The sequence below is a fragment of the Vulpes vulpes genome, chromosome 2, assembly GCF_048418805.1.
Source record: "Vulpes vulpes isolate BD-2025 chromosome 2, VulVul3, whole genome shotgun sequence".
Classification (NCBI taxonomy): domain Eukaryota; kingdom Metazoa; phylum Chordata; class Mammalia; order Carnivora; family Canidae; genus Vulpes; species Vulpes vulpes.
The window spans coordinates 42,834,305-42,856,465 of NC_132781.1; the positions used below are offsets into that span (position 1 = coordinate 42,834,305).

A 22,161-nucleotide genomic window follows, 5' to 3' on the forward strand; every position below is an offset into this window, starting at 1 on the left:
TCCAGGACACAAAATCCTGAGGCAGGTTTTTGTCCATTTTCTTCAGTCATACATCCCCAGCACCTGGACACGGCCTGTACATAGCATATGAATAAATCCCCAAGAGTTTGATTGAGAGGCTTCAAAGAATGAATAAAGCTTAAGGCCGCAAAATGACTAAGATGTAAGTTCCGCAGGCCACTAAGGCAATCTGAGGGGATTGTAGGTGACTGTGCAGCTTCTTCTCCCTTTAAGACCCTCTTGTTTTTCTTCAGAAAGGAATGTCCTCAGGGAGGAGATCGTAACGGAGGTTAATAGATGGTAAACTGGGTCTGTGCCCCTGGGGAACACACACCCAGGGAGTACTCCCTACAGGAGGCTCGCATAAAGCAAAGGTGCAGACTGTTAAGAGAACGCTGCTGACCAGCTAGGCCAAGCCGGGGGCTGGGGGTGGGAGGTGCTAGGGGAGGATGTGCAAGCCTGAAACCAGAGAGAACTAAAAGGCCCTTACGGGGACCGGCGGAACAGCACCTGCTCTGGCTCCCACTACCTTTCCTCCTTCGATGCGTCAGTTTCTCCAGCTGGGAGAAGGCAGAAGCTAAGAGAAAGGTTTCTGCGCTTGGCCTCATGGGAGATGTAGTCTCTCAGGAGGCAGGGCTAGAAGGGCCTTTTGCGAAACTCTGACAGGAGAAGAAGGAAACAGGATGTAAATGGGGGTCCAAAACGATCACCATGTCCACACAAACTCTAAATAGACATCTTCCTTTTTCTTAGCTTCGGTCTGTCTCCAGAACTGTTTCTCCTCCAACCCACTTCCTACGTGCCGTGCGTCTCCGCTCTCTGGGCCAATCTCGCTCTCTCCTGCTCGCTCGCCTTTCCACGGCTCTATCCAACCGCAGGTGCGCGCCTGGTCAGTTCCCGGCGTGCCTTGCGGCCGCAATGGCTGCCGCCAGCCGCCGCTCCGCTCTTCTTCTTCCGACCGTGTTAGGGATCAGGCGGTTGGGTCCCGATGCCGCTAGGGAGTGGGTGGCTCGGCTCTCCTCGTTCTCTGACTGTCAGCGGAGGTGCGTGTCCTGTTGTTCGGGAGCCGCCTTCTCTGGTCCCCGCCTGGCCTCCGCCTCTCGCCGTTATGGCCAGAGCTCAGCCTTGGACCGCTTCCTCGGACTCTCTCAGCCTGGCGGTTCGTTGACTTCTCATCCTCCCGCCGTGTCCATGCACAGAGGTAAAGGGCCCAGATAGGCTTGTCCCGGACTGTCACGGTCTTAGCCCTGAAAGTTCCGGGTCGGGGAAACTCCTCAGTCCCTGGGGTATCATCTCTGGTCCTATATTATGGAAAACGATCTTGAGGCCCCGAGAGAGAGGCAAGCCTTGAAGGATCTCAGAGGAAAGATATACCAGGTTCCAAGAGGGAACCGATGTGGTTACAACCAGAGACACACGAAAAGAGCAAGAGATTGAAGGGCCATAGGCAAGGCAGAAGTGTCGCTCTCTGCCCTGAGATGGGAAGCAAACTCGACCCAAATAGTGCCCCCATCTATTTGTCAAGAGACTGAATTACACCTAGGAAATAGCTCCTGTTCTTCAAGTAGCATAGACTACACTTTGGTAAGGAGGCTGGACACAAAAACTGGTAATTTTTATGTAGTATTATAAGAAACTAATACTTAGAAATACTGAGCAAGCTTGCAGAGCCTACATAACACCCTTAGAAGGGTGAGATTGTCCGAGCTGGAGGGATTTCTGGCTGTAACTGATCTGGCTATACTTTCACACACATACACATATTTATCAGATAAAGCACAACTTCCCAGTACGGTTCCACACGGTAATTGTATTAAGTGCCAGGCATTGTGTTTGTTTTTATAAAATTGCCAATTGTCGAAAGAAGGTTTTAAGATAAGTAGGTATTGTTAATATTATCTCCACTTTACATGTGAGAAAACCAAGGAACTTAGATAACTTGGTAAACTCATATAAACAAATTAATGGACAAACTAAGTCTCAAAGCCAGGTCTCAGCTTCAACCTGGTACACTAATCTTGTATTCTTTACTTCCTTTGTGGGTGAGTAGAACTGAGTACCTGACAGGGCATCCAGATTGCACTACCTTTCACTCCCCTCCTGCCCCCACACACAGATGAGCAGGATCTCCTCTTGGTCCATCGTCCTGACATGCCTGAGAACCCTCGAGTCCTACGAGTGGTCCTCCTGGGTGCCCCAAATGCAGGGAAGTCAACGCTCTCCAACCAGCTGCTGGGCCGGAAGGTATGCTACATCCTTGACGCCCAGCCCACCCCCCTCCCCTTCATCTCACTTTTTCTCTTCTTCATGAATTGACCTACAGTGATCTGGGACCTCACTTGGGATTTCTTTATTTCTGGCAGGTGTTTCCTGTCTCCAAGAAGGTGCACACCACTCGCTGCCAAGCTCTGGGGGTCATCACAGAGGAAGAGGCCCAGGTGGTGGGTAGCCTGCAAAGGAATTCCAGCAGACTGGGCAGAGGATGGACTTAGGAGGGTCTCCTTTACAGTTCAACTTGAAGAAAATGTTTAGATTAACTGCTTTGAGGGAAGAGGGTCTTCTCTTTTGTTAGGCCTAGTGCAGATCTCTCTCTCCTTTCCCACCTCTGGCATCTAGTCAGAAGGATTTCATTCCCTCTTTATTCCTTCCCAATCTCCCATATATTCACAGTTATCATCTTTTCTTGGATCTCATCTAGAATTAAAACAAAGCTGGAGGGTAAAAGTCCAGTCTTCTGATGTCAGTGGCGGCCTTTCTTTCACTTGCCCATCTGGGGGGCTGGGCATCTCTCTTTCTTGATTTTAGATTCTGCTTGACACACCTGGCCTCATCAGCCCTGCTAAACAGAAAAGGTAATAGCTGTGGAAACGGGTTTGTAAAGGGCAAGGTGGTAAAGGAGAGGGTGGGGAGATTCCATCGTAGAGGCTGGAAGACCCTCTTATCACACCTTATCCCTCATTAAGAGTATATCAGTCCTGGGGATCCTTGGGTTGCTCAGCGGTTTAGCGCCTGCCTTCGGCCCAGGGCATGATCCTGGAGTCCCGGGATTGGGTCCAACATCGGGCTCTCTGCATGGAGCCTGCTTCTCCCTCTGCCTGTGTCTCTGCCTCTCTCTCTCTCTCTCTCTCATGAATAAATAAATGAAATCTTAAAAAAAAAAAAAAAAGGCAGGAAGTCAGTATCTTGGACTTAAAAAAAAAAAAAAAAAAAGAGTATATCAGTCCTAAGACCCTTCCTGACCTATGTTTGTATGTCCTCAGGCACCATCTGGAGCTTTCTTTGTTGGAAGATCCATGGAAGAGCATGGAATCTGCTGATCTAGGTTAGACTCATGATAGGAATCTGAACCCCAATTGTTCATGGTAGTTTGGAAGCTGGGGGTTGACCCAGAGCCCCTATCACGGACATTTTTAGGGGGTGGGGAAAGAGTGGTCATATTTTTGTCCTCCTCCCCTCACTGCCTACTTCTAGTTGTGGTTCTGGTGGATGTCTCAGACAAGTGGACTCGGAATCAGCTCAGCCCCCAGGTGCTCCAGTGCTTGACCCAGTTCTCCCAAGTCCCTAGCATCCTTGTCATGAACAAGGTGAGCACCGCCTACCTGAATAAGGAGTCTCCTTTCCTCCATGGTGCCCATCTCACTGACCACACACCTCCTACCCATCCTCCATGTCCAGGTAGATTGTCTGAAACAGAAGTCAGTTCTCCTGGAGCTCACAGCAGCCCTCACTGAAGGTGTGGTCAATGGCAAGAAGCTCAAGATGAGACAGGCCCTTCACTTACAGTCCGGCACTCCTCGCCCCAGCCCAGCAGCTAAGGAGCCAAACATACAGTCCATGGGAGGCCCTCAGAGGATTGGCTGGCCCCACTTCCGAGAGATCTTCATGTTGTCAGCTCTAAGCCAGGAAGATGTGAAAACACTAAAGGTCAGTTAGCCTTGGTCATAGTGTGGCCTTTCTTTTCTACCATGTGAAGACAAGCCTTAGAGTTCCTCCTGGGGGCAGCCCCGGTGGCGCAGCGGTTTAGCACTGCCTGCAGCCTGGGGTGTGATCCTGGGGACCTGGGATCGAGTCCCACATCGGGCTTCCTGCATCCTTCCCTCTCCCTGTGTCTCTGCCTCTCTCTTTGCTCTCTCTGAATGAATGAATAAATAAATCTTAAAAAAAAAAAAAAAAAAAAAGAGTTCCTCCTGGTAGTGAGAGTGAATAAGAAAGGAAAGTCTTGGTTGGGACTGAACTGCCCACCTACCCTCTTTGTACCCACAGCAATACCTCCTAGCACAGGCCCTGCCAGGACCTTGGGAATACCACAGTGGAGTCCTCACTAGCCAGACGCCTGAGGAAATCTGTGCCAACATCATCCGAGAGAAGCTCCTAGAGCACCTGCCCCAGGAGATGCCCTACAGTGTACAGCAGGTGTGGGCGTGGGCACAATGAAGGGATCTGGGGGCTCTTCACCAGGCACACAACCAAGACAGGATGCCTGGGGCCCAGAGAGGAAGGGATATGGGCCTCTCTGACTAATCATGTCTCCCTGTGCAGAAGACAGTGTTGTGGGAAGAAGGGCCAAGTGGGGAGCTGGTGATCGAACAGAAGCTTCTGGTGTCCAAAGAATCTCATGTGGTAAGTCGGGTTAGGCTTAGAGAAAGGACCAGGGCATTAAGCAGGGGTTCTTCCTCCACTGCTTGGAAGCCCTGAGAGCAGGCTCATGTCCTTCTCTGTTATCCCATCCTCAGAGGATCCTGATTGGCCCAAAGGGGCGCTTGATCGCCCAGATTGCACAGGAGGCAGGCCACGACCTCATGGACATCTTTCTCTGTGATGTTCAGCTCCGCCTCTCTGTGAAGCTTCTCCAGTGACCACCCTCTGCTGCCTCTCCCAAGGGTCTGAGCCAGAGCTGCTGGCAGGAGCCACTGACCAGAATGGCCCCTGCCCAGGGCCTCTAGGGACTGGTGGGAGGCATGGACACTGCCCGACGGCTGGCTTGGCCTTGCTGGGTCTGCCTAGCCCCTATTTAGCCATATCTCCTTATGGAGGAAGGAACTTAGCTCAGTTCTCAGGTCGTTTCTCTGCCTGGGGCCCTAGCTACTTCAGTCTTGAAATTGACTCTTTTGTAGGAACAATGCCAACCTGCTTCTAGCTGGCACCAAACCCAGAGTTTCTCCCTGAGTTGCCAGTTTTAGCAGAGAGATCTTTTTCCTATCCCCTCAGTTCCTCTACCTTAAAGCCATGTGTGAGGAGGACCTGTGGATCCTAAGTGAGATAGTGCCACTCACCCCATGCCTTTCCCCTTCTCGAATGCTAATAAAAAGACAAGCATACTGGTTCTCATCTTTATTTCTTTAGCACAGGAAAGTAAAAACTCATTCCCTCACCCCCACACTGTTGTCTGAGCTGGAGTGTCCCTTCCAGTGGTCTGCTCCAGCGTCCCGAGCTGTCTTCTTGGCACGTATTGTGGGTACAGCAAGAGAACCATTACCATTACTAAACTCAGTAATGGTAACGGTTTCCTCGCCATCCCCAAGTGTCTTGGCGGTCAGCAGGCTGGATAGGCTGAGCGGTAAGCCCGGTGGGTTTGCAGCATGCTCTGCCCTCCTCATCTGGCTCCAGAGCTGTGGGGACCCGGACTAGTACATCATCTATACTGTAGTATCTTGTCGCAAACTTACAGTATATGATGATATCCTAGCCAGGGCCCCGCAGCAGGCACAGGGAGCATGGCTTGGAGAGCACTGTGGCAGGGGGAGCCAGGGGCCCAGGGCAGAGCAGGACAGGTCAGTACACACAGAGCTCCCCCCTCCCTGCTCCATAGCTCCTGAATCAGCAGTGCCTTGATTGTGTGGTCAGGGGCAGCCCAAGTCAGGTAAAGAAAGAAACTGGCCTGGAAAATCCTGCAGAGTTAGGGTCTGTTGAGATCTCCTGGGGGACCCAGTGCCAGAATTAAACAAGCCAGAGATCACATAATGAGACAGAAGGTTCCCTCTGGTCAGACTGACAAGCAGACAGACAGGCCCAGGAGAGAGCACTTACCTGGAGCTGGAACTGCATGTAGACTGGGGAGGCCTTTAGAGGTAGGGAGGCCCAGACCCTGGCTCTTCACTCAAGCTGCTTGCCTTTTAATCCATAGGCCCCTCCCCTGGGTGGGGCACTTTCCCTGGGTTCTAGAAAGCCCTGCCTCTTAACCCTTTCCCTGCTAGACTTCTTGGAACTAGGGTCACTGGCTCCTCTCCCCGTTAGGCCCTTTCTCACATGAATTTATGGACCTTGCTAAAGCTAGGATCTACCTTTCACTCCTACCCCATGAAGCTGATCATCTATCTGCTGGGCCTGAGAGGAGGAACAGCCTCACCCCATCCTTCAGGGTTTAATTGTTGCCCATGACCCAAGTGGGAGTGGTGGTTATTTTGGTCATGGAATGGCGAAGGTGGTGATAAAAATGATAGTTAGAAAAAAAAAAAAAAAAAGTTAGTTGAACCTCTATAAAGCAAGGGTCTTTTCTATAAAGAAAGGGTCCTGACAGCTGGGTTCTTGGGGCAAGCTCTGCCTTAAACTTCAGTTCCTGGGCCCCTGCCACATGTGTATGTGGAGCCCAAGTTGGGTAGACCTAGGCAGGCCAACTTCTTGCCCACTTCTGCCGTGGCAAGCTCCCCTGGGCAGGGCAGGGGGGGAATCCTCTGCTGGGACATTTGAGGGCAGGTGAATTCAAGCTCTTCTCGAAAGCCAGTGTAAGAATGAGTAAGGGGCCTGTTCATATAAGCCACTTATAGTGAGAGCCTAGCAATATTCAGTTCTCTGCCTCTGGAGGTGAGACTCTTCAAAACAGGACCTCTGTTATTTATTTTTTTTTATTTTTATTTTTTTAAGTATTTTATTTATTCATGAGAATACATAGGAGAGAGAGAGAGAGAGGCAGAGACACAGGCAGAGGGAGAGGTAGGCTCCATGCAGGGAGCCCGACATGGGACTCGATCCTGGGTCTCCAGGATCATGCCCTGGGCCGAAAGCAGCGCTAAACCGCTGCCCTTATTATTTATTTTTAAAGATTTATTCATCTGAGGAGAGAGAGCATGTGCCTGTGAGAGGGAGTAGGGGATGGGGGCAGAAGGATTGGGAGAGAATCTTAAGCAGAATTCCTGCTGAGTGCGAAGCCTGCTGTGAGGCTTGATACCATAACCCCAGGATCACGACCTGAGTGGAAACCGAGAGTTGGACACCCAACCTACTGAGCCCCCACGCACCCCACCTGTTATTTTAGATATCCATTCCAAGGGACACATCTGCTTCTCTGCTCCCTCGCTTTCCCCATCCTAGACAGTCTGGTCTGTGTTCTGGGAGACAGTTATACCCCTCCTCTGAAGGAGCAGATGAGACCAAGATGAGTGGGAGGAGAGACCAAACCTTTTGATTCCTTGGAGATGTTCTGCTTCTTGCTGTCGCAGAATGTCGGCACATGCTCTTCCCTCTGTTTTTTTGTTTTGTTTTGTTTTGTTTTGTTTAAGTGATCTCTACAGCCAACATGGGGCTCAAACCTAAAACCCTGAGATCAAAAGTTGTGTGCCCTGCTCTTCCCTCTGGCACAGTCTTCCCTCCTTTCTTGTCTAGTTAACTTCTATTCCCTCTTCCTATGTAATTATCACCTCTGCAGGGAAGTCTTTTCTGGCTAGTTAAATCTCCCTGTTATGGGCTCATTCATTTGTGTGATTAATCATTTAGGCAAATAATCACAATGACCTGGTTTATTGGCTGATCATGTCAAATGTCTGACATAGAGCTAAACTCAATATGATGTAGGGGAGAAGAAAAACTTTGACCTGGGGAAGCAGGCAGTTAAAACTATAGCTCTTAGGCAAGTCTTTTTCTCTCAGACCTTTCCTGTTCTTGTAGATGCCATAATGACAGTCCCCAGTTCAGAGCTGAGCTGGGTGACTAGCTACTCACAAAGCACTTAGCCCAATGAACCAGCCAAGTCCCCCTCGTGGAATATTCTTAAAAGCCGCTCAAGGCATTGAGAGCCCAGATTTAGAAATAAAGGCCCTGGGGCACCAGGATGGCTCAGTCAGTGGAGCATGCAACTCTTGACCTTACAACCTCAGGGTTGTAAATTCGAGCCTTCACATCAGGTGTGAAGATTACTTAAAAATAAAATCTTAAAAAGAAGGAAAGGAAAGGGAAGAGAAGGGAAAGGGAGGGGAAGAAAGGAGGGTGCCTGGGTGGGTCAATTGATTAAGTGTCTGTCTTCGGCTCAGGTCATGATCCGAGAGTCCCAGATTAGAGCCCCTCCAACTCTCTGCTCAATGGGGAGTTTGCATCTCTCTCTGCCCCTCACCCCTCTAGTTCTCTCTCGCTCTCTTTCTCACTCTCTCTCTCGCTCTCTCAAATAAGAATCTTAGGGATCCCTGGGTGGCGGCAGCGGTTTGGCGCCTGCCTTTGGCCCAGGGTGCGATCCTGGAGACCCGGGATCGAGTCCCACGTCAGGCTCCCGGTGCATGGAGCCCGCTTCTCCCTCTGCCTGTATCTCTGCCTCTCTCTCTCTCTGTGTGTGACTATCATAAATAAATAAAAAAGAATCTTAAAAGAAGAAGAAGAAGAAAAGGAAAGGAAGAGTAGGCCCTGAGTGACAATCCCTCATCCCCTGCATAGCTCTGTGACCTTGGAGTGAGTGCTCTCAACTTCAGTTTTCCCATATGTACCATGGGAGCAATCCATGCCTACCTCATATGGTGGTGACAGGGTCCTGTGAGTGCTCATCTCAACTTCCCAGGTCAGATCTAGCACCTGTGGAACCAATGTCCATTTCCTTCCCTTCCTTCTTCTCTGTCACTCACTAGCTGTGTGACCAGAGGCAAAATTCTGCTTCTCTGAGTTTTGGTGGTAACACAGCTCACCAAGTCGTAAGACTTGAGAAATACGGCTGAGAAACCTTTATAAACCCAGGTGCTCTAGCCAGGTGAGAAAATACTGTACGTCTGCTTCTTGCCCCCTTTCCTGTCCTGGGACTCCTCCTGCTACCTCTACTCACCCCACAGATACTTCAAGCTCCTTTACCAGAGTAAAGGCTTCATGTACTAAGGCCAAGATTTGTGCCACTCATTGCCTGGCTTCTGCCTAGAACCTGCTTAGTCCTAGACCAGAGGTGAACGTGAGCAGAAACCAGGGATCCTGGAGGTAGAAGAGAGCGCTGTCAAAAAAAAAAAAAGAGAGAGCGCTGTCTCGGTCAGCCCGAGATCCTGTGGCTGTGGCCCTGGCTGGGGTGGAGAGGGCTGGCATCAGGGTGGGGGCTGGCACAGAGTCTGAGCCTGGGTGGGGTAGTCTGGGGATCCTGATAAGCAGACTTGGGGCTATCAGGGTGGAGGCTTTTCTGTTTATCAGGAGCCTGCAGGAGCCCCAGTAGGAGCTGAGGACACTTCCCGCCTAGAGTTGCCTCCTGGATGGCAGCCCTGCTATCCCTTTGCCTCCTTAGAGCCCTTTCCGCAAGTCCTGTGGAGACCCTGGCCTCTTCCTGGCCAGCACGGGGTTGAGAGGACACAATCCACATCCTCGGACCTGGCCTTGTATTCTAACAACTGTTCCTTTAGCTTAGAAGCTCCGTGGCTCTCCTGAAGCCCGGTGTGGACTGGTCTGGGACCTTAACCTTCTCACGTCTAATTCCAGCCCCTGCCATGCCAGCTTTAGCCCTTGACTCTTATTGTGATCTCCTTTGGTTGAAATTCTTAAACGATATGGTAAATGACAAAGTTAAGGGGGGGTCAGATCTGCAAGAATCCTTCAAAATCATGGAGTTCAAGTAATCCATTTGTGGAGGAGAGGAAACCAAGGCCCAGAGAAGGGGAGCAAATCACCCCCAAAGCCTCAGGGTTCCCATCACCTTTCAGGACCTGGGGACCCATGACCTTAAGAAGAACAGCACAGCAGCAGCAGATACAGATAGACACACATAGCACATGGAACACACACATGTGCGTAGCACACGTGTAATGCCTAAATATACACAGACACACAGAGATACACAGCACACATATTTAAAAAATAGATTCAGCTTGTAAAATTACTCTTAAATTAATTTCCTCTGGACTTTACTAAGTTTCATGAAGTCGGCAGCTTTGCACAAGAAGGCGGCCCAATCCTAGGGTCAGTCAGTGTCTCACTCAAAGTACAATTGACAGCACAACTCATCCTGGAACCAAGGACTTTGAGAAGTTCTGGGAGGTTCTTGCTTTCCTGTTTTGCTTTACAAAAGGGGAACCCAAAGTAAGAGCCTGGTAGAGTCAGTCCTAGGAGCATAAATGGTATGAGAAAGGAAAACTGTTCTAATCTTTACTCTCTATGTGATAGCTTGGGGCTTGAGATCTAGGGGACCCATCAGAGATGACTGCCTGGGTTCATCGTGGTCAGCCTGTGAAGTTTCTCCTAACCCTCCCTGACACCTGTCCCCTCAAGTCCAGGCTTTGATCCTGCTGTTTTCCTCATCACACTGAGAATTCATCTGATCTCTTATTTGTCCCCAACTACTCTGTGAGTAGGCCCCTTGTTAGATTCTTCTCTGGGTACCAGCACCCCTCAAGGGTGCTGCCCTGTGACGTGCTCAGAGAATACCTTACACTGAACAGATGCTGACCCTGCAGACAGTACCCAGTTAGTTTCCACGTACTCGACCCGCTCTCTTACACTCCCCGTGCCTTTCAGCCCCACGAGCAAGTGTATGTGTTGAACAACAACCATAGATGCAGTGAAGTCCTAACAGTGACTTCCCTGGGGGCTTTGCCAATGTCCATCAGTCTCAAAAACATGACCAGATACCAATTGTATATTTTTTTTAAGATTTTATTTATTCATGAGAGACACACACAGAGAGAGAGGCAGAGACACAGGCAGAGGGAGAAGCAGGCCCCATGCACAAAACCCAAAGTGGGACTTGATCCCAGGTCTCCAGGATCAGGCCCTGGGCCGAAGGCAGGGCTAAACCGCTGAGCCACCCGGGCTGCCCCACTTGTATTTGTTTTGTTTTGTTTTTTAAAGATTTTATTTCTTTATTCATGAGAGACACACACAGAGAGAGAGAGAGAGAGAGAGAGAGGCAGAAACACAGGCAAAGGGAGAAGCGGGCTCCATGCAGGAAGCCTGATGTGGGACTCGATCCCGGGTCTCCAGGATCACAACCTGGGCCGAAGGCGGCGCTAAACTGCTGAGCCACTCGGGCTGCCCCTAAATGCATTTTTTTGATAGACATTTTATTTTTTATTTTTTAAGATTGATTGATTGATTTATGATAGACACAGAGAGAGAGAGAGAGAGGCAGAGACACAGGAGGAGGGAGAAGCAGGCTCCATGCCGGTAGCCCGACGTGGGACTCGATCCTGGGACTCCAGGATCGTGCCCTGGGCCATAGGCAGGCGCTAAACCGCTGAGCCACCCAGGGATCCCCGAGATTTTATTTTTAAGTAATCTCTACATCCAGTGTTGGGCTCGAACTCATGACCCTGAGATCAAGAATCTTCTGCTCTGCTGGCTGAGCCAGCCAGGCACCTGTGCACACCAATTTTATCATAGAGAAACTGAGGCTTCAGGAGTAAACACATGGCCTGCATGATATGGTAAATTGGGACATGAGTCAGGATGACAACTCTGGTCTCCAGGCCCCAGGCTTTCTTTATACACAGCCTTGCTACAAATGAGATGGATTTTGTGTGTGTCTCTGTAGGGAGACTATTTGAATTTCAAAGGCAAGAGAATCAGACATGAGTTTTGCCACTTAGCAACCATATGGTTCTGAGCCTTGGTCTCCCAGTCTCTAAAATGGGGATGACGGGTGCCTGGGTGGCTCAGTGGTTGAGTGTTCTGCCTTTGGCTCAGGTGGTGATCCCAGGATCCAGGATCAAGTCCCGCATTGGGCTCCCTGCATGGAGCCTGCTTCTCCCTCTGCCTAGGTCTCTGCCTCTCTCTCTCTGCCTCTCATGAATAAATAAATAAATCTTTAAAAAAAATTTTTAAATGGAGATTACAATAATATCTGCCTCATAAGACCCTCAGGGAGATTCAGTGAAAGAATGTGTGTGAAGCACCCACATGATGCAGGGGTGCCCTCCTCACTTGCACTTGCTCTGATTTTCCCACCCGTCCAAGCCTTTTTAAGCCTCTTCCACAGCAGCTCCAAACCAGCAGTGATCCTTTCTCTTGTGACTCCTGCAGCTCGTGAGGCAGGCCCTTGCATGGAGCTCACATGCCCTGGACACACACTCCATCCTTGCCTTGAACCAGAGCCTTAGCCTGTGTCGCTCAGGGGTTGTTCCTTAAGAGTTCTTGCTTTTCTTTGAGACCACCACTTTCTGAGGAGGGACTCAGAGCCCAAAGGAAAAAGCATAGCTCCGGATTTGTCAGACCCTGGACCCCACTATTACCTGCTTTTGGACCCTTGGCTTCCTTATCAGATAAATGGGTTGAAAATGCCTTCTTTTCCACAGTTGTTGTGCTGGTGAAATGAGATAGTAGAGGTGGAAATTTCTAAGTATAGCCTGGCTCACGTATAAAGATTATTTATTTTTTTCATGAGAGACCCACATAGGCAGAGGGAGAAGCAGGCTCCCTGTGGGGAGCCCAGTGTGGGACTCCATCCTAGGACCCCGGGATCATGACCTGAGACAAAGGCAGATGGTCAACCACTGAGCTACTCAAGCAACCGAATGTGGCTCCCATATAATAGGAGCTCAACAAATGCCAGATTCCTTCCCTTCCAGCTTTGCAGTGGGCTTTCCCTACTCACCCTCCCCACTGGGGCAGATACTCATGGGCACCCATGCTCTGCAGACACCTCTGCAGATGCCCATGATAGTGCCCACCTTGCATACCTGCCCAGGCACACACGGAGTCAGAAATAGAAACTTTCCAATCAATACCTCCCAAAGTCTGTTTGCTCATCAGCTCCCACTTCCTACTCTCTGGGTCAGTGGGAACTCCCACGTTCAGACCCTGGCCATGCCCTCCTGCCTTCAAGCATAGCCCTGAAAATGGCTATGGGGTGGGAAAGGATCCCCAGGGAGCATGGGTGTCCCTCGCTCCTCAAATCCTTCCCGCCATCAGCCAGGCCTTTACTTCCCTCCCTCCCTGCCAGGGCAACCTGTCTGCCTCACAGCTGCTGTGGGTGAGATAGGCGGCCTGGATTATCAGGGCAGACAAGGCTCCTTATGACAGTTCTCCATGCCCCCCCCCTTCCTCCAGGCAAAGGCTCCAGGGCCCTTAACCCCCTCTGTGCTGGTCTTTAGGCCTGGGGACTGGGAATAGCAGAGAGGCAGCAGGCCCTGTGCCCCCATATTCAGTTCCCATGACTGGAGTCAGTAGTACAAGGAAATAGGGAACAGTATCACCTGTGTCCTCTAGGATCCCAGTCTACGCTCAGGGCCCTCTCCTGTCCATCCTGGGTCCACAGCAGCCTCAGGTAAGGAGGGGACAGCCTGGGCAGATGTTTAAGGGCTTAAACCAAAGACCCTATACTCTCTACTCCCCCTTCCCAAGACTGGTTCCAGGCTCTAGGGATGGAAGCCTGGCTCCACCCTCGGGGACCGCTGGTGTCAACGGAGGTGCTAATACATCACCCTTCTCTTCCCACCCCCACATCATGGCTCCATGCTCCTCTGCAGCATCCTTTCCAGCCTCTGGCAGCAAGGCCCTTACCTGTTTTCTTGCTGACTTCCCTTCTCCTGGCCGTTCTGGTCATCTCCTTGGGCTAGCCACTATCCCAGATACTGAGGCTCACCAGGACCAAGTCCTCATCGGGCTCCACTGCAACCACCCAGGTCTTCTTTCCTGGAGGTCAGCAGGAGCATGGGGTCTCGGAGTCTGGCTTGCAGTCCTGGTTCTGGCTCAGACACTGTGTGACTTGGGCAATTCCCTTCACCTCCATGCTCCTCCGTTTCCTCATTTGATAAAATAGAGGCAGTAACTCTTTCACAGGGTTGATGCAGGGATTAAATGAGTAAAATAAATAAACATATACACATGTATAGACATCTATATGTATAATTTTAATAATCAGCTGGAAAATAACATTAATATCTGAAGAAAAGGGGTGCCTGGCTGTTTCAGTTGGTAGAGCATGCAACTCAATCTCAGAGTTGTAAGTTCAAACGCCATGTTGGGTGCAGATTACCTAAAAAGAAAATCTTTAAAATTAACAATTAACAATTAAAAAATAAAATCTGAGGGCAGCCCAGGTGGCTCAGCGGTTTAGCGCCGCCTTCAGCCCCAGGACGTGATCCTGGAGACCTAGGATCAGTCCCGCATCGGGCTCTCTGCATGGAGCCTGCTTCTCCCTCTGCCTCTCTCACTCTCTCTATCTCTCATGAATGAGTGAATAAAATCTTAAATAAATAAATAAATAATAAAATCTGAAAGAAAATAACAAGAAAAAAGAGATGCCTGAGAACAGACTTTATAAGCCAGGTGCAAGAAAATAATACTAGGGAGTACATTCTAAGGGCTCACCAAGGGCCATGCCTGATGCTTGCGTAAGCTGCGTCATTTAGTCCTTATGACAACCCCAACCATAGAGGACCCCAAGCTCAATCCTTTTTTTTTTTTTTAAGATTTTATTTATTGGGATCCCTGGGTGGCGCAGCGGTTTGGCGCCTGCCTTTGGCCCGGGGCGCGATCCTGGAGACCTGGGGTTGAATCCCATGTCGGGCTCCCTGCATGGAGCCTGCTTCTCCCTCTGCCTGTGTCTCTGCCTCTCTCTCTCTGTGTGTGACTGTCATGAATAAATAAATAAAATCTTAAAAAAAAAAAAGATTTTATTTATTTATTCATGAGAGACAGACACAGAGAAAGAGACAGACAGAGACACAGGCAGAGGGAGAAGCAGGCTCCATGCACGGAGCCCGACCTGGGACTCCATCCCCAGTCTCCAAGATCAGGCCCTGGGCTGAAGGCGGCACTAAGCCTCTGAGCCACCCGGGCTGCCCCTAAACTCAATCCTTGAACCTCTTCTCTCTGCTGCCTGCGCTCATTCCTTTACTGATCTCCTTTCATCCCAAGGCTTCACATGCTATCTGCACAGTGATGATTCCCTAGTCCACATGTCCAGGCCAATCCTCTCTGCTAACACTAACTTGTAGAGTGAATCTCCTGTTTGCCCGTTTCTCTAACAGGCACTAGACTTAGCAAGTCCAAAACTGAGGTCTGATCTCACCTTGAATCCTCTCCTTCAGCTGTTTTTCCCATTTCAGTAAATAACAACTCCATTCTTCCAGGCAGGCCCCAAACCTTGGAGTTTTCTTTCTTTCTTTCTTTCTTTCTTTCTTTCTTTCTTTCTTTCTTTCTTTCTTTCTTTCTTTCTTTCTTTCTTTTTTAATATTTATTTTTGATAGACATAGAGAGAGAGAGGCAGAGATACAGGAGGAGGGAGAAGCAGGCTCCATGCCGGGAGCCCGATGCGGGACTCGATCCCAGGACTCCAGGATCGCGCCCTGGGCCAAAGGCAGGCACTAAACTGCTGAGCCACCCAGGGATCCCCACTTTGGAGGTTTCTTAAATTAACTTTTAAAAAAGGTTATTAGAGAGAGAGAGAAAAGGAGAGAGAAAGCCAGCTGGGGGTGGGCAACAGAGGGAAAGAATCTCAGACCAATTCCCTGCTGAGTACGGAGCCCATCACAGGGCTCAATCTCAGGACCCTGAGATCATGACCTGAGCAGAAGTCAAGGGTCGGATGCTTTACTCACCGAGTCACCCAGGTGCCTCAAATTAACTTTTTATTGAAGGATAACACGAGTTCAAAAAGTGCACAACTTGTAAGAGAATTGTCACAAAGTGAACACATCCATGTAATAATCACCCAGGTCAAAAAGCAGCATATTACCAATATACTCCCAGGAGCTAGTCCTCTCTCAGCCCAAAGTGACCTCCATCCCAACTTCTAATGCCATGGATTAGCTTTGCTTGCTTTTTTGGACTTTATATAATGGAATGATATGGTATGTGTGGCTTCTTTGGCTCAATATTATGTTTGCAAGATTCATTAAAATTGTTCCATGTGTCAACAGTTCATTTTTATTACTGCATGGCATTCAAAGTCATGAATATACTAAACTTTACTCATTTTACCATTTTAAACATTTGAGTTGTTTGAATTTAGGGGCCATTATTCATAATACTGCTAAGAATATTCTTGTAGGGACATATATGTGTATTTCTGTTGGGAGTGGAATAGTTCTGTCAAAAGATATGCTTGTGTTTAGCTGTTGTAGATTTCATCAAATAGGTTTTCAAAGTGGTTGTATCAATCTACATTTCTTCCAGCAGTGTATGTGTATGAAAGTTCTAACGGCTCCACATCCTCACTTACACTTGGATTTGTCATTCTTTTCCATTTTGGTTATTCTGGTGGGTGCGTAGGGATATCTTTTTTGTTTTGTTTTGTTTTATTTATTTGCATTTCTCTGGCGACTAATGGAGTTAGGCTGCTGTTCACAGTATTATTATTTTTTAAGATTTTATTTATTCATAAATATGAATGTATCTCACGAGAGACACACAGAGAGAGGCAGAGACATAGGCAGAGGGAGGAAAAGCAGACTCCCTGCGGGGAGCCCGATACTGGACTCGATCCCAGGACCCGGGATCACGCCCTGAGCCAAAGGCAGATGCTCAACCATTGAGCCACCCAGGTGCTCCCTGCTGTTCCCATTATTGCTGTATAACAAATCATCCTCAGCTATAGAAGCTCAAACAATGAACAGTTATTTTAGCATCTGGCACTGTTTCAGCTTTAAGGGTCAGGATTTCGGGAGGTTGGCTGGGCAGAATTGGTTTAGGGTTTCTCACGAGGATCTGGTCAGATGGGGGCTAAAGCAGCTGGGGGCCGGCCAGGCACCTCTCTCTTCCAGAGCTCAGGGCCTATCCTTGGGGTCTGCTAGGGTTTCCTCACAGCACCGTTGCCTGAGAATGGTCAGACTGCTTATTTATTTGTTTGTTTGTTTGTTTAAGAGAGCAAGAGAGAGAGAACAGAGGGAGAGGGAGAGGCAGGCTCCCCGCTGAGCAGGGAGCCCAATGTGGGGCTCGAGCCCAGGACCCTGGGATCATGACCTGAGCCGAAGGCAGCCCCTTAACCAACGGAGCCACCCAGGAATCCCAGAGACTGAAGGCTTAAGGACAGAGTATTCCAACAGACCAAGCAGAATCTACCCTGTCTATTGTGATGCAGCCTTGGAAGCCACATAGTATCACTTTCGCCATATCCTATTGACCCCAATAGTCACAAAAGCTTACTCAGTTTCAAGTAAGGGGGCATAGGCTCTCCTTTTAATTGGAAGGACTGTCAGTCACTGTTAAGAGGAACACAGAGAATGGATGATACTATTGCCACTATCTTTGCAAAATACGATCTGCCACACATGTTTTCTTTCTTTTTTTCATTTTTTTTATTTTTTTTTTAAGATTTTATTTATTTATTTGAGAGTGAGCCAGAGAGAGAGAGAGAGCAGAAGCAGGGGCAGAGGGAGAGGGAGAAGCAGTCTCCTGCCAAGCAGGGAGCCTGATGTAGGGTTCGATCCCAGGACCCTGAAATCATGACCGGATCTGAAGGCAGACACACACTTAGCTAAGCCACCCAGGCACCCCTGCCACACATGTTTTCATACATCTCTTGGCCCTTCTGTTTAGTACCTGAGCCCATCATTTGTCTATTTCTTTTCTGCTGGGTCATCTGCCTTTTTATTTTTATTTTTTAAGATTTTATTTATTTATTCATGAGAGGCACAGAGAGAGAGGCAGAGACATAGGCAGAGGGAGAAGCAAGCTCCGTGCAGGGAGCCTGACACAGGACTCAATCCCAGGACCCCAGGATCACGTTCTGAGCCGAAGGCAGACTCAACCGCTGAGCCACCCAGGCATCCCTGCCTTTTTATTTATTGATTTGTAAACTATATTCTGGATGTTAGTATTTTTCCCCCAGATACACATATTGCAGATAACTTTTCTGCAAGTTATTCTGAGGCTTGCCTTCTCATTCTCTCAATGGCGTTTCATGTGTGTGCATGTGCATGTGTATTAATTAAAATTTATATTGAGGTAATTGTAGATTCACAGGCAGTTGTAAGAAATAATATGGAGAGACTCCTTGCACATTTTGGCCAGTTTCTCCAATGGTGACATTTTGTAAAACTACAGTATAACATCAAAACCACCACAGACAAATATCATAGGATGTTCACATTGATATAATCTACCCATCTTCAAATTTCCTGTTTTACTTGTGGTCACTTGTGTGTGTGTAAAGTTCCATGCAATTTTATCACTTGTGTGTGTTCATGTGTCCACCACCATGGTAAAGTTACCCAACAATTCCAGTACAAGGGACCCTAATGTTTATGACCACACCCACTTCTCTCCTGCCACTCCCACTCCTGGCAGCCGCTAATCTGTTCTCCATTTCTAAAATTTTGTCATTTCAAAAATGTCATCCATGGAGCGCCTGGCTGGCTCAGTTGGAGAATGTGCTATTCTTGATCTTGGACTCATTAGTTCAAGCCCCACATTGGGTGTACAGCTTACTTAGGTGAAAATAAAACTTAAAAAAAAGTCACACATCTCCCACCCATTGGGATGTCTACTGTGAGAAAACCCAGAAGGGGCACCTGGGTGGCTCAGCAGTTGAGCATCTGCCTTCGGCTTGAGGCATGATCGCAGGGTCCCAGGGTGGAGTCCCACATTAGGCTCTCTGCATGGAGCCTGCTTCTCCCACTGCCAGTGTCCCTGCCTTTCTGTATGTCTCTTATGAAAATTTTTTTTATTATTATTTATTTATGATAGTCATACAGAGAGAGAGAGAGAGGCAGAGACATAGGCAGAGGGAGAAGCAGGCTCCATGCACCGGGAGCCCGACGTGGGATTCGATCCCGGGTCTCCAGGATCGCGCCCTGGGCCAAAGGCAGGCGCCAAACCGCTGCGCCACCCAGGGATCCCTGTATGTCTCTTATGAATAAATAAATAAAATCTTAAAAAAAAAAAAAGAAAAAAACCAGAAAATAACAAGTGTTGGCAATGATGTGGAGAAATTGGAACTCATACACTATTGGTGGGAATATAAAGTGGTACAACTGTTGTGGAAAAGAGTGTAGTTCCTCAAAAAATTAAAAATAGAATTATTGTATGACCCAAAAGAATTGAAAGAAAGATCTTGAGATATTCATACACTCATGTTCATAGCAGCATTATTCACAATAGCCAAAACATGGAAGCAAGCCAAGTGTCTATCAACAGACAAATGGGTAAACAAAATGTGTATACACACAACTGAATGTTAGCCTTAAAACAGAGGGAAATTCTGACATATACTACAACATGGATGAACCTTGAGGGCATTTGCAAAATGAAAGAAGCCAGACACAAAAAGACAAATACTGTATGATTCCACTTATATGAAATACCTAGAGAAGTCAAATTCTCAAGTTCATAGAGACAGGAAGTAGATTGGTGGTTGCCAGGAACTGTCGCAGGGAGGGATGGGAAGTTTTTGTTTTATGGGTACAGAGTTTCAGGTTTTTTTCTTTTTATAAGAATTTTTAGGGATCCCTGGGTGGCGCAGCGGTTTGGCGCCTGCCTTTGGCCCGGGGCGCGATCCTGGAGACCCGGGGTCGAATCCCACGTCGGGCTCCCGGTGCATGGAGCCTGCTTCTCCCTCTGCCTGTGTCTCTGCCTCTCTCTCTCTCTGTGTGACTATCATGAATAAATAAATAAAATCTTTAAAAAAAAAAAGAATTTTTATATTTTTATTTTATTTTATTTCATTAAGATTTTATTTATTTGTTCATGAGACACACAGGGAGGCAGAGACACAGATAGAGACACACAGGAGGCAGATGCTTAATTGCTAAGCCACCCAGGCGTCCCTATATATTTATTAGAGAGAAAGAGAGAGAAAGAGAGTGAGAGAGGGGATCCCTGGGTAGCTCAGCACTTTGGTGTCTGCCTTTGGCCAAGGGCTTTCGTGATCCTAGAGTCCCGGGATCAAGTCCCACATCAGGCTTCATGCATGGAGCTTGCTTCTCTTCTGTCTGTGTCTCTGCCTCTCTGTCTCTCTCTCATGAAAAAATAAAATCTTAAAAAGAGAAAGAGAGAGAGAGGGAAAGAGAGAGAGGGAGAAAGAGATGGGGTGAGGGGAGGGGCAAAGGGAGAGAGAAAGACCCAAGCAAAGTCTCCATGTAGGCTTGGACTTCACAACCATGTGATCATGACCTGAGCCAAAATCAAGAGTCAGACACCTGACCAACTGAGCCACTCAAGCACCCCCAGAGTTTCAGTTTTACAAAAAGAAAACAATTTTAGGGACGCCTGGGTAGCTCAGCAGTTGAGCATTTGCCTTTGGCCCAAGGCGTGATCCCGGAATCCCTGGATCTTGTCCCACATTGGCTCCCTGCATGGAGCCTGCTTCTACCTCTGCCTGTGTCTCTGCCTCTCTCTGTGTCTCTTATGAATAATAAATAAAATAAAATAAAATAAAATAAAATAAAATAAAATAAAATAAAATAAAATAAAAATTCTGGAGATGTTGGTAGTGATGGTTGCATAGTAATGTAAATGTACTTAATACCACAGAACTGCATGCTTAAAATGGTCAAGAAGGTAAATTCCCTTCATGGAGCCTGCTTCTCCCTCTGCCTGTGTCTCTGCCTCTCTCTCGCTCTATCTGTGTCTCTCATGAATAAATAGATAAATAATAAAATTTAAAAAAAAAGGTAAATTTTAAAATGTTAGGTAAATTTTACCAAAAAATTGGGACATCTGGGTGGCTCTGCAGTTTAGTGCCTGTCTTCCGCCCAGGGCATGATCCTGGAGTCTCTGGATCAAGTCTGGCATCAGGCTCCCTGCATGGAGCTTGCTTCTCCCTCTGCCTGTGTCTCTGCCCCCCGCCCCCCTTCTCTCTGTGTGTCTCTCATGAATAAATAAATAAAATCTTAAAAATAAATAAAGTTATATAAATGGAATCGGATAGTATGTAACATTTTGGAATTAGTTGTTTTAGACCAGCATAATTCCCTGGAAATTAATGTCTTTTGATAAGCAGATTTTTTTGTTTTTGTTGTTAATTAAACATTTTTTTTGCCTGGGTATTTATTTCATTTTTCAATGTGAAATTTTAAAAAGATTTATTTAATCATGAGTGACACAGAGAGAGACTCTAACTAGGCAGAGGGAGAAGCAGGCTCCTCACAGGGAGCCCAATGTGGCACTCGATTCCAGATCCTGGGATCATGCTCTGAGCTGAAGGCAGATGCTCAACTGCTGAGCCACCCAGGCACCTCTGTTTATTTAGTTTTTTAAAATGAACTGTACTCCCAACACGGGGTTCGAATTTACAATCCCAGGATCAAGACTCACATGCTCCACTGACTGAGCCAGTCAGCCACCTGGTTAAACAGATATGCTTTTTTTTTTTTTTTTAAGATTTTATTTATTTATTCATGAGAATACACAGAGAGGAGAGAGAGAGAGGCAGACACAGGCAGAGGGAGAAGCAGGCTCCTTGCAGGGAGCCCGACGCAGTACTTGATCCTGGGACTCCAAGATCGTGCCCTGGACTGAAGGTGGCACCAAACTGCTGAGCCACTGGGGCTGCCTTAAACAGATATTCTTAATTTTAATGTTCCAATTTATCAATCTTTTTATAGTTTTTGTTTTTCTTTTATATTTACTGATTTTTGTATTGGTTTAAAAAGTGCATGCTTACCCTAAAGTCATAGAGATATTGTTATTTTCTACATGTTTATTATTTTACATTTTTTTCATTTTTAGTATGTGTGCTGCCAAAACGAGCACATTTTTTCATTTATAAAAAAGATTTTATTTATTCGTGAGAGACACAGAGAGAGAGGCAGAGACATAGGTAGAGGGAGAAGCAGGCTCCATGCAGGGAGCCCAATGTGAGACTCAATCCCGGGTCTCCAGGATCACACCCTGAGACAAAGGCAGACATCCAACCGCTAAGCCTCCCAGGCATCCTTATTATTTTACTTTTCACATTTAGATCTGCAATTCATCTGGAACTGATTTTGTGAATGGTGTGAGGTTCAGGATCAAGAATCATATCCTCCACCACCCCCCAACAGATATCTAGTATCTTTTATTTATTTATTTATTTTGAATTTTTATTTATGATAGTCACACAGAGAGAGCGAGAGA

At 47.7% G+C, this 22,161-nt stretch overlaps 1 protein-coding gene across 1 annotated transcript; it reads left to right on the plus strand.

Moving 5' to 3' along the window:
- Nucleotides 1-618: 618 nt before the first annotated feature.
- Nucleotides 619-5,318, plus strand: ERAL1 (Era like 12S mitochondrial rRNA chaperone 1). The gene is made up of 10 exons (XM_026016220.2): nucleotides 619-1,201; nucleotides 2,117-2,244; nucleotides 2,364-2,441; nucleotides 2,806-2,852; nucleotides 3,261-3,322; nucleotides 3,472-3,584; nucleotides 3,676-3,924; nucleotides 4,264-4,413; nucleotides 4,540-4,620; nucleotides 4,734-5,318. Exons 1-10 carry the CDS (start codon nucleotides 919-921, stop codon nucleotides 4,854-4,856), a joined length of 1,314 nt encoding a protein of 437 aa, XP_025872005.1. The 5' UTR covers nucleotides 619-918; the 3' UTR covers nucleotides 4,857-5,318.
- The last annotated feature ends 16,843 nt before the right edge of the window (nucleotides 5,319-22,161 follow it).